Here is a 12766-nt window from a genome sequence, read left to right as displayed (position 1 = left end):
AAATACAAAAATTAGCCGGGCGTGGTGGCACACGCCTGTAACCCTAGCTACTCAGGAGGCTGAGACACCACAAGAATCGCTTGAAACTGGGAGGCGGAGATTGTGCCACAGCATTCCAGCCTGGGTGACAGAGTGTACTCCATCTCAAAAAAAAAAGAATAAAAATAAAAATAAACAAAAAATAAAAAACAACGAACAAAAAAACTCTTAACAAAAGCAAAAAAACAAAAACAAAAACATAAACAAAAAACAAAAAACATTGAAACAGGAGCTGGCAATCTGTCACAAGAGGAAGGTCATCTTCAACATATTTCACCATTGTGGCCAGGGCTTCCCTTGCCCCCACTTATACATAAGCCCTATCTTACGGCTGAAATCCCTCCCTTCCCAAAACAACTGAGGTTTCACATGCCAACTCTGAAAGCCTGTGCACCAGCCAGGCCTACAGGAAATGAAGGACAGGGTACAAGAGGGAAAAGCAATGGCTATTATTTTAGGAAAAGCATTTAAATGTGAAATCAAAACAGCATGGTTTTACAACTGCCTTTGAAATACAGAGAGTATTAGTTTCAGAGACAATTTGATTTTATTTATGCTAGTTATGATTTTACTTGATTTGATTTACTCATCTCTTAAATGAACCACTAAAGAGATGTGATAAATGGACAAAATTTAATCTTTGAAGAGAGACCATTAGAAATTAGGAAAGAGGGGCCGGGTACGGTGGCTCATGCCTGTAATCCCAGCACTTTGGGAGGCCAAGGTGCGTGGATCACAAGGTCAGGAGTTCGAGACCAGCCTGACCAACATGGTGAAACCCCGTCTCTACTAAAAATACAAAAATTAGCCGTGCATGGTGGCACAAGCCTGTAATCCCAGCTACTTGGGAGGCTGAGACAGGAGAATCGCTTGAACCCGGCAGGCGGAGGTTGCAGTGAGCCAAGATCGCGCCATTGCACTCCAGCCCAGGCGACAGAGCAAGACTCCGTATAAAAAAAAAAAAAAAAAAAAAAAAAATTAGGGAAGAGGGAAGAAGAATAAGTCCACACAATGAAACTAGCAAAATGTCAAAGGCCAAATGTTAATAATGAAAAAAGTCAACAACTAAGTGTTCTTATTACGTTGGAATTTTAAATAAACCAAATCATTCGCAAATGTATAAAGGAACCAGGAAAAGAAACTTTTAGAGATAGCAAAAAATTTTCTAAGAAAGAGTTACCACACAGGGAACTTTCCTGGCATGACAACATGGCAACAATCACAACAAAATACTCCCCTTTTATTAATACCTTAGCTGGGAAAGATTTATGCACTCTTAAGATTAATGATTAAGCACTTTCTGAAACCATCCAAATGGCTCTGACGAAACTTCTGAATAACAACAATAATGGCCCACATCTCTTAAAGGTTAACTACATGCTAAGTATCCTGTGCTAAGGGCTTTACATGCATAATGGCATTTGATATTAATAAATGTTCATACATGTCTATTATATAACATGGACATATCATTATTCCCATTTTCGAGGTAGAAATATAACTGAAGCTTAAAGGAACTGGCATTACAGCTAGTATGAAGAGCTACTGACTCTTGCTTTCCTTAGAGTTGCGATACAGGAGGTAAGCAAAGGGGAATAAAGGAAGGGTGAGGCCCTGGGGCCTTTCCATCTCTCCCAGCACTGTACTCCCTCCCAGAATCCCTTTCTATTTCCAACTCCCCTATTCTTCCTCCCAAAGCCAACAGGAGATTAGAGGTTAAAAGAATTATTTCAGTTCAATCCTGCCTCCCAATCTCAAGAGGTTTATTTCAAATGATTCATTTTGAAAGCTTAGAAGACATTTTTACATAGCACTCATCCATCATAAACTTGATTCAGTGAGAATAAACTCAGGGTGCTAGGCTGAGACAACTTTGGCTTATCAATGTTGCTGAATTTGTAGTTGATCAAAACTCCATCTACCATTTTTACATAGCACTCATCCATCATAAACTTGATTCAGTGAGAATAAACTCAGGGTGCTAGGCTGAGACAACTTTGGCTTATCAATGTTGCTGAATTTGTAGTTGATCAAAACTCCATCTACCAGGGATGTCTACCACTGCTTTTTTATAAACCTCACGTAGGCCCCCACAGGTGGCTACCGTGGGCATCATCCTAACAAAGCCAAGATCTCGGCTTGAGCCCTTTTCAGAACCTGCATGTTCTCTTGTCAATGGCTACAAACCCACTGCCCTCTTTGTCATCTCAAAAAAAAAACAAAAAAAACACAACACATCAGAAGTCACAAGCACAACTTGATGAGAAACTGAGAGTGGGTATTTACTGGAAAAATTTAACCTATATAATCTACCAATATGGATCAAGCATAATATCTTTACATATGACAACCACATGTAGGTTATAAATTTTTACACAATTACAAATGCAACCATAAGCCGGGCGCAGTAGCTCACGTGAGCCTGTAATCCCAGCACTTTGGGAGCCAAGGTGGGCGGATCACAAGGTCAGGAGATCAAGACCATCCTGACTAACATGGTGAAACCCCGTCTCTACTAAAAAATGCAAAAATTAGCCAGCCGTGGTGGCACGTGCTTGTAGTCCCAGCTACTTGGGAGGCTGAGGCAGGAGAATCACTTGAAACCAGGAGGCAGAGGTTGCAGTGAGCCGAGATCGCACCATCATACCCCAGCCTGGGCGACAGAGTGAGACTCCGTCTCCAAAAAAAAAAAAAAAAAAAAAAAAAAACAAAAGAAATGCAGCCATATGAGATACACACTCACGAACAAAACACAGACATAAATGGAATCATTGCTTTGGTTAAGGTACCACCATTGGTAATTTTATTTTTCTAACTTCCAAACTCTGCAACTTTACTATATTGTCTTTATCATAATAAGGTATACATTTTTTTTGTAGCAATAGGAAGTTTTTTAGCCCTTATGATAATGGAATTTCCTCTAAAGCACACCATCACAAAGGGTGGTTTAATGCGGAAGAACACCCAACATCCTGTTTAAGATGTTTAGAGAAAGATCCAGAACTTTAAACTTCTAAGTATGGGGTCCCCACAGCCTAAAATTCTGATGGTAGCCCTGATTTTAACGTTCGAGCTGGAAGTAGGGTGCAGAAGTATCTGCTCTTAGACAGTGGCTGTCCATGTGGCAGCTGTTTGATCAGGCTGCAGGAAGTGCTGCTTGAGACAGCGTCATGATGCTTTCTGAGGCTCCATCTGCAGAAGTTGTGTGGTGTTGGATAAGACTCAGGGAGATGCTGCAGGAAGCACAGGCAGGAGAGAAAAAGCAGAAGCTTTGGACAGATTATCGGGCTAAAGCCACAGCTAAGAAAGTGACCATCTCTGGAGGGACTTTTAATGTCTTCTGATGGCCTACCAATGACCTCCACGCTCAAAGAGAAAATTCTGCAATTAAGAAATTAGCTGGGTGAGTTCTGGGAGATTTAAAAAAATTAGTTGAGAATGGAGAAAAGGTTATGAATTCTTTTTATTTTTTTTTTGAGACGGGGTCTTGCTCTGTCGCCCAGGCTGGAATGCAGTGGCGCGATCTCGGCTCACTGCAACCTCTGCCTCCTGGGTTCAAGCGATTCTCCTGCCTCAGCCTCCCGAGTAGCTGGAATTACAGGCGTCCGCCACCACACCCGGCTAATTTTTGTATTTTTAGTAGAGACGGGGTTTCACCATATTGGCCAGGCTGGTCTCAAACTCCTGACCTCGTGATCCACCTGCCTCAGCCTCCCAAAGTGATGAGATTATGCGTGAGGCACTGCTCCCGGCCACGTTATGAATTCTTAAAAAAAAGAAGGCAAAGGATCTAGACTTTGTTTTTGAAGTTATTTTTACTGCTAGGACTAAGGCAGGAGGTCTGTTTAAGACAAGCCAATCTCTTCTTGTTATCATCTATCCGCCAAAGACATCAAAGTTAGTGGTCCAACAAAAATCATCCCAGTAATTTCATCTGTTCTGTAAATTGATGTATCCCCACTCAATACCTAGAACAATATCTGGGATACCACGGCCAGGTGTGGTGGCTCACGCCTGTAATCCCAGCACTTTGAGAGGCCAAGGCAGGTGGATCACCTGAGGTTGGGAGTCCGAGACCAGCCTGACCAACACGGAAAAACCCTGTCTCTACTTAAAATACAAAATTAGCAGGGCGTGGTGGCACATGCCTCTAATCCCAGCTACTTGGGAGGCTGAGGAAGGAGAATCGCTTGAACCCGGGAGGCTGACGTTGTGGTGAGCCAAGATTGCGCCATTGCACTCCAGCCTGGGCAACAAGAGCAAAACTCCGTCTCAAAACAAAAAAAAAACTGGGATACCTCAAGTGCTGAGTAAATATGTGCTGAACTAATTAATTCTATCTTTCGAAAACACCAGCTCTAGAGACGAAAACAACCAAGAGATCCCTGTATCTGCTCGGCAGTTACCTGGTTGACAATCTAGCAAAAGCCAGAAAAGAAATTGCTACTAGAGAACACTACTAAGGAAGTACTCTAGTGTGCAAAGGCTAATCATGATATAAGCATGTTTCACTAGTAATATTCCTTACGTTCATAAATGTAAGAATAAGAGAATGGGACCCGAGGTCAGACTGCTCTAGTTTAAACCCTGGCACAAACTCCATAACCTTGAACAGGTACTCAACTTCTCTGAGTCTCAGTTTCCATATCTAAAAACAAAAAAGATGGGTAATAATAGTATTCCCTTCATGAAACTTGTTGAAAGGGGAAAATGAGATATGCATAGTTCCTGGAACACAGAAGTGCCTAATAAATACTAGTAATTATTCATTTTTATTTTGTATATACCCACAGTCATATCTCTGGGAAGACTACAGGATCATATATTCACTTCTCCTGACCAAAAGAAATGGCCTTAAATAAGAACTAGGCAACAGAATGCATTTTTTCCTGAAGGATAAATGAAAAAATAAAAAAATAGCTATTAACACCATATATGTATTTTTTTTTACTCTTCTCAATCTTCATCTCTCTTGACTTTTCTTCCCACATCTATATAAAACCTTTCCTGAGCTCATGTGACCCTGGTTTAGCACTGGCACTGCTGGCTAGTAGGAGAGAGTTTTTATCTCTGTTCTGCAATAACACTGTGTCCATGGGCAAGACATTAAACTTTACAGGGCCTCAGTTTCCACATCTGTATGATGGAGGATGAGTATAATGGAGACAGAGTATATTATCTTTAAATTCTCTTCCAAGGCTAAAAATCCACAAATAAGTGCCCGTTAACTATTATTAGTTCATTCAGGTCAAACACTGACCTAAACTCTTAGAAAGTATATTTTAGCCCTATTTGGAATACCCACAAAATGGGTACAAGTACAGCCATCCTCTGAAAGCTAAATTTTGCCTGGCTAGTTTCAAAGATCTAATTTTAAATGACATTGTGGGATAGCAACTGACATGGAAAGATGTTTACAATATACATTTTTGGTGAAAATGGCAGATTACAAAATATGATCAGCAATGTTAATCCCAATTTGGTTAAAAAATATATATACCTACACATATATCTGCTTAAAGTGTACAGAATACACTCCGAGCTGTTTATATTTATAATCTTTCTTTAAAAAATGTTTTCGCTTATCTGTACCTTATTTTTCTACAAAGAATGCTTATGAAATAATTCAAACAGGTGTTTTATTTAACAAGAAAGATGGATTTGGTACCCAAACTATAACCATATCCCTCCCTAGAGCAGGTCCCCCCCACAGAGGCACCGACATCCTTTGCACCCTGTGTCTGGGGCTGGGCTGGGGTGGGGGTGCTGCGATGTTTTTAGGTACCAGCCATCAGGTACCATCAAGATGGCCCCAGATCTCTCCCTCCTGTTCATCTCAACTTTCAGAGCCAACAGCTGCCCACTTAACTAGCTTTACCAACTTGTAACCCTCTGGGCAGAGTTTTCAAAACATAATCAAAGGTCCTAAATTATGGTCCTATATATAAAATTATGGTTTTAACTGTCACATTCATTGATTTAGAATAATCAAGGATAGAAGAATCCATTTTACTCTGGCAGCAATCCAATTTTAAAAGTCAGAGTTAACTACTGGTCCTCATTTTACACTGTCCGATGACAGTCCTTTCTGATCATGAGGAAAAAAAATAAGCTTACTATGTTTAAAAGCATAATCTTAAAATACTTTATCCAGTCAAGCACTTTTGTTTCCAACACAAAGTGCTGACTCTTGACAGATTCTCTGGCATACTGAAGGCCACCACTGCTGAACCTATCTGATCAGCCAAGAACAAGCTTATCACCAGGTACAGGTATCATTACATCATTAGGTATAAAGGTTGTTCTGGCAGCTCAGTCATCTACCAACAAACAGGTGTCTAAGAAACTGAGATTTCCCAGCTACCAAAACCCATACAAAGAAATAAGCAACAGTTGGCCGGGTGGGGTGGCTCACGCCTGTAATCCCAGCACTTTGGAAGGCCGAGGCGGGTGGGTCACGAGATCAGGAGTTCGAGACTGGCCTGGCCAATATGGTGAAACCCCATCGCTACTAAAAATACAAAAATTAGCTGGGCGTGGTGGTGTGGGCCTGTAGTCCCAGCTACTCGGGAGCTTGAGGCAGGAGAATAGCCTGAACCTGCGAGGCAGAAGTTGCAGTGGGCCGCGATCATGCCACTGCACTCCAGCCTGGTGACAGAACGAGGCTCTGTCTCAAAAAAAAAAAAAAAGAAAGAAGCAACAGCATGACATACACCAAGGCAGTTCAGAGAAAGGCAACATGAGGGAAAGCAGGGTAGAAATAGGAGAACAGTTCAGAAAAGTGTCCTGAGGAACTCCTCCCACTGGGTAAGCCAAGAGAAGGTTACCAGACCCAGAGCTCTCAGAAGCACATAAGCCATGCCTCAATGCTGCTCACCTGCATTTCCCATAATATGATTACCTGGCAAAACCTATATACTTAAAAATACATTGCCTTTTTACCCCTTCCTACCCTTACCTTCTTTTTTTTTTTTTTTTTTTTTTTTTGAGATAGAGTCTCTCACTCTGTCGCCAGGCGGCTGAAATGCAGTGGCGCGATCTTGGCTCACTGCAATCTCTGCCTCCCAGGTTCAAGCGATTCTCCTGCCTGAGCCTCCCAAGTAACTGGAACTAACTACAGGCACGCACTACCATGCCCAGCTAATTTTTGTATTTTTAGTAGAGACGGGGTTTCACCATGTTGGCCAGGATAGTCTCGATCTCTTGGCCTTGTGATCCACCCACCTCAGCCTCCCAAAGTGCTGGGATTACAGGCGTGAGCCACCATGCCCGGCCTTACCCTTATCTTTTAAAAAACCATCCACAATTTAGGACAGAGCCTTATCCTCTGTTACAAAACATGTTTAGAGTCTACTACAACAAAGAGGCATAGTGTCTGCACAGCATTATTTTAATGCAAGAAAACAAAACTGCCAACTATAAGGATCTGAAAAATGTGACCACTTCAGGCTTATTTTGAGGCTGAACCACTCCCCTTCCCTAATTATCCCTCAAAGGAAATATATCAGGCACTGTGGGCAAAGAGAGAAACATGTCTAATTACAACATGTGCACTTGGTGGATGAAGAATTTGAACATTCTTGAACTCTGGCCACATTTCAGAAGACTTTCCACTTGTAATTTAATTTCACTGAAGAGAAAAGTTTAAAGACCAGTTGCACTTCAACCAGGGCTCTATCAAAAAAAGACACAAAGAATACCCAACAAGCATAGGAAACCAAAGCAAAAATGGACAAATGGGATCACATCAAGTTAAAAAGCTTCTTCACAGCAAAGGAAACTATCAACAAAATGAAGACATAACCCACTGAATGGGAGAAAATATTTACAAACTATCTATCTGACAGGGGATAGCAAGAATATGTAAGAAGCTCAAACAACTCAATAGGAAAAAAATCTAATAATCCACTTAAAAATGGACAAAAGATCTGAATACCCATTTCTCAAAAGAAGATACAAAAATGGCAAAAAAGGTATATGAAAACGTGCTTAACATCAGTGATCACCAGAGAAATACAAATCAAAACTACAATGAGTGCTCGCTTCGGCATCACATATACTAAAATTGGAAGGATACAGAGAAGATTAGCATGGCCCCTGTGCAAGGATGACATGCAAATTTGTGAAGCGTTTCGTATTTTTAACAAATCTTTAAATGTTAAAAAAAAGTATGAGATATCATCTCATCCCAGTTAAAATGGCTTATATCCAAAAAAGATAAGCAATAACTAATGTTGGTAAGGATGTGGAGAGAAGGGAACCCTCATACACTGTTGGTGGGAACGTAAATCAATACAACCACTGTGGAGAACAGTACGGAGGTTCCTCAAAAACTAAAAATAGAGCTACCATATGATCCGGCAAGCCCACTGCTAGGTATATACCCAAAAGAAAGGAAATCAGGGCCAGGCGCGGTGGCTCACGCCTACAATCCCAGCACTTTGGGAGGCTAAGGCAAGAGGATTGCTTGAGCCCAGGAGTTTGAGAGCAGCCTGGGCAAGGCAGCAAGACATCACCTCTACTAAAAATTTTAAAATTAGCCAGGTGCTCTGGCATGCACCTATAGTCCCAGCTACTTGGGAAAATAGTTTGAGTACATGAGGTGGAGGCTACAGTGAGCTGTGATCATGCCACTGTACTTCAACCTAAGCGACAAAGCAAGATCCTGTCTCTAAAAAAGGAAGGAAGAAAGAAAGGAAATCAGTATATGGAAATCTGCACTTCCATGTTTATTACAACACTATTCACCATAGCCAAGATTTGGAAGCAACCAAAGTGTCCATCAACAACACATAAATAGATAAAGAAAATGTACACACACACGAGTACTATTCAGCCATAGAAAAGAATAAGATCCTGTCATTTGCAACAATGAATAGAACTGGAGGTCATTATGTTAAGTGAACTACGCCAGGCATAGAAAGACAAACTTTGCATGTCCTCACTTATTTGTGGGAGCTAAAAATTAAAACATTTGAACTCATGGAGACAGAATGATGGTTGCCAAAAGCTGGGAAGGGTAGCAGGGGGAAAGGGAAGTGGGGATGTTTAATGGGTACAAAAACATAGTTAGAATAAGATCTAGTAAGTGATAGCACAACAGGGTGACTACAGTCAACAATAATTTATTGTATATTTTATAATAACTTAAAGAGTATAATTGGATAGTGTGTAACATAAAGGAAGGATAAATGCTTGCAGTGATGGATACCCCATTCGTGCATTGTATGCCTGTCTCCAAAGATTTTTTTTTTTTTTTTTTGAGATGGAGTCTTGCTCTGTCGCCCAAGCTGTAGTGCAGTGGCGCGATCTCGGCTCACTGCAACCTCCGCCTCCAGGGTTCAACTGATTCTCCTGCCTCAGCCTCCCGAGTAGCTGGGATTTCAGGTGCGCACCACCATGCCTGGCTAATTTTAGGGTTTCACCATGTTGGCCAGGCTGTTCTCCAACTTCTGACCTCAGGTGATCCACCCACCTCAGCCTGCCCAAAGTGCTGGGATTACAGGTGTCAGCCACCATGCCCAGCCCAAATATTTCATGTATCCCATTAAATATATACACCTACTATATCCACAAAAATTTTTTAAATTTTTTTTTTTTTTTTTTTTTTTTTTGAGACGGAGTCTCGCTCTGTCACCCAGGCTGGAGTGCAGTGGCGCGATCTCGGCTCACTGCAAGCTCCGCCTCCCGGGTTCACGCCATTCTCCTGCCTCAGCCTCTCCGAGTAGCTGGGACTACAGGCGCCCGCCACCACGCCCGGCTAATTTTTTGTATTTTTAGTAGAGACGGGGTTTCACCGTGGTCTCGATCTCCTGACCTCGTGATCCGCCCACCTCGGCCTCCCAAAGTGCTGGGATTACAAGCGCAAGCCACCGCGCCCGGCCTTTTTAAATTTTTAAATGTTTTAAAAAGACACAAAGAGAAATTGACCATATTGCTTAAATGTGATACTACAAGGGAAGCCTGCTGAAACTTTAAGATGACCCTGACTCCACATCAAGTGCTAACAGAGGAAATGGTATTTTACAACTACGACTAAAAATAAGAACCATTTTAACAGCACTCTCCCCTGGAGAAAACACACATATCTCGAATTTAAAGATACATATGCAAATGCCTCAGGCCCCAGGTGGTCTTTACAGAAGCAGTCCCTGATCAGATCTCTCATCCACAGCCCACGTGCTTCTGCATTACAGAGGTGGGAAGACATCTGCAACAAATTTGGTGGTGCTTCTGCACTTCTGCTGGAGAGAAGGGCAGAAAAAAACCTTCACAGATCCAAAATGAGAAGGCATCTCATTAGGCATTTGGATTAAGAACTATTGCTCAAGAAGCCCTGAGCAAGGCCTACAAGTTCTGATCTCTCTAACCTCCTCTCCTATGACTGCCCCCTTGTCCATGGGCCTCTGCCATGCTGGCTTCCTTGACGTTCCGCCAACCCTTCAGACACACTCCCACCTCACGACCTTCCCAGGGGCTGTTCCCTCTATCTGGACGACTCTTCTCTCAGACCCCTGGTATCTTCAAGTCTCGGCTCAAAATGCCACCTTTGCGAGGAGGAAAAAGATTTCTTTTCTTTCCCATGATATTTATCACCTCCTACTACACCGTATAATTTCCTTAAATATCTATAATTCACCCTGTTTCTCCTCTCCCCCTCAAATAAGCTCGAGGAGAGCAGAGATCTCTGTCCTGTTCACTGATGTCTATCACAAGCACTTAGTGCCTGACACACAGTAGGAGCTCAAGAAGTATTTTCTGAATGAATGAACAAACTTCTTGATCTGAAGATTCAGAACAGTAAGAAGTGGGTGGAAAGGATGATGGTGAGGAGATGAGGAGAAAGAAGCGACAGCGGAGAACTCCCAAGGGAGAGGCAGAGACCGGCTGAGGCCAGGCCGACCCCCGTTTCTTCCCGCAGCGCTGACGGGAGGCGGACGTAGGTGCAGGGCATCCCGCCAGCGGCAGCCGAGGCACTCAGACGCAGGCAGCGGAGGCCGGCGGGCTCCTGCGCTCACTGAGAAAGTCCAGAGGCAGGACGGACCCACGCGGGATCCGAGCAGGCCGCGTTGGAGGCTCCGACCCCCGGCCCTACCCCTCCCAGCAATGCCCACAACTCCAGGTCCTCTCCAGAATCCCCAGGGTCGTTCCGGGCCGGGGAATCCCTTCTCGTCTCGGGCCCCTCCGCCAGCGTCCAGCGACAGGGCCCTGCGCTCGGGCACCTGCCTGCCTGCGCCAGGGTCCCCACTCCGGCCCGCGCGGAGGCCCCAGCGTGCTCCTGCGGCCTCAGCCCGCCTGGCTGCTCCATCGCCCGGCACAAGGGCAGGAAGCGCTGCGCGGCACTCCCCGCGGCAGGGAAGGGGCTCCCGGCGCCCCTCGCACGGGCCGCCCCTGCCCGACGCCCCGCCTGCGCGGCGCCCCCTCACCTCAGGGCGTACATACGACACGAAGGAGGGCTTGGGGGCCTTGGTGCCGCCGCCACCGCCGACTACTCCTTTCCCCAGCATACCGCCGCCCTGGGAAGCAGCGACGCGCGGACGCAGAAGCGGCGGCTCGGGCTCCAGCTGGGGCAGCAGCGGCGGCCACCAGCACTAGCGGCTGGGGCTCCGCCCATCCCCAGGGCCGCGACCGCCGCGGTGCCGCCCGCATCCGGCTCCGCCGCTGACACCGCTCGCCCCGCCCAGGCCCGTAGGCCCCGCCCACCCCGCGCGCTGGCCCTGAGAGCCGGGAGACCGCAACTGGAGGCCACGCCCCCCATCACGGCAGGAGGGCCTGACCCGCCGAGATTCACCACCTTCCTGCGGCAAAGCCCGCCCTCATGCTTTCTCTGATTGGCCAGAGGCGTTGCCGGCCGAACCCCCGGCTCCCAACCCCTTCTTGAGTGCACTTGGAGAGATGTTTCCTCCAACCAATCCAGAGAGCGTTCTCTCCGGACTTTCTGACGATTGGATGGCGAGGATAAAACCGTCGTCCAATGATCCTGCAGTCACCAAGTTGTTAGCAGCGGTTCAAGGCAGTGGTTTTCTTCCTTTTGCTTGTGTCTTTGGAATAAGACGCCCAAAAATGGGATGTGTGGAATCTTGCTATAGGAGTTCCCAACTTACATCGATGAGGTTCAAGGTTTTTTTTTTTTAATTATTTACTTTTGAGACGGAGTTTTGCTCTTGTCGTCCAGGCTGGAGTGCAATGGCGCGATCTCGGCTCATTGCAACCTCCGTCTCCCAGGTTCAAGCGATTCTCTTGCCTCAGCCTCCCGAGTAGCTGGGATTACAGGCGCCCGCCACTACGTAAAGCTGATTTTGTGTGTGTGTGTGTGTGTGTGTGTGTGTCGTTCTGTCGCCCAGGCTTGAGTGCAATGGCGTAGTATAGGCTCACTGCAACCTCCGCCTCCCGGATTCAAGCGATTCTCCTGCCTCAGCCTCCCAAGTAGCTGGGATTATAGGCGCCTGCCATCACACCTGGCTAATTTTTGTATTTTTAGTAGAGACGGGGTTTCACCATGTTGGCCAGGCTGGTCTCAAACCCCTAACCTCGTGATCCGCCCGCCTTGGCCTCCCGAAGTGTTGGAATTAGAGGCATGAGCCACCGCGCCATGCCGCTAATTTTTGTATTTTTAATAGAGACGGGGGTTTCACCATGTTGACCAGGCTGGTCTCAAACTCCTGACTTCAGATGATCCACCTGCTTCGGCCTCCCGAAGTGCTGGGATTACAGTCGTGAGCCACCA

The 12766-nt window shown here is 45.1% G+C and overlaps 1 protein-coding gene and 1 non-coding gene across 7 annotated transcripts in view; one reads left to right on the top strand and one right to left on the bottom strand.

The window, feature by feature from the left end:
- MTMR12 (myotubularin related protein 12) overlaps window positions 1-11702 on the bottom strand; it is an 87827-nt gene extending 76125 nt beyond the window's left edge. For 4 of the 6 annotated variants that reach the window (XM_055245689.1, XM_055245688.1, XM_063619901.1 and 1 more), the window contains exon 1: window positions 11466-11687. In XM_055245689.1, the coding sequence (XP_055101664.1) occupies window positions 11466-11546 (81 nt within the window). In that variant the 5' untranslated portion in view covers window positions 11547-11687. Of the gene's footprint in view, window positions 1-11465 lie in introns of all 6 variants that reach the window. The other 2 variants (XM_055245686.2, XM_055245687.2) reach the window with 1 other exon arrangement.
- LOC129465109 (U6 spliceosomal RNA) lies at window positions 8075-8181 on the top strand. The gene has a single exon (XR_008651880.1). It is a non-coding gene; the product is annotated as a U6 spliceosomal RNA (small nuclear RNA).
- Window positions 11703-12766: the final 1064 nt, after the last annotated feature.

The sequence above is a fragment of the Symphalangus syndactylus genome, chromosome 16 (assembly GCF_028878055.3).
Source record: "Symphalangus syndactylus isolate Jambi chromosome 16, NHGRI_mSymSyn1-v2.1_pri, whole genome shotgun sequence".
Lineage (NCBI taxonomy): Eukaryota > Metazoa > Chordata > Mammalia > Primates > Hylobatidae > Symphalangus > Symphalangus syndactylus.
Note: the sequence above shows the minus strand (reverse complement) of the source record. Positions and strands in the feature narration are given on the sequence as shown.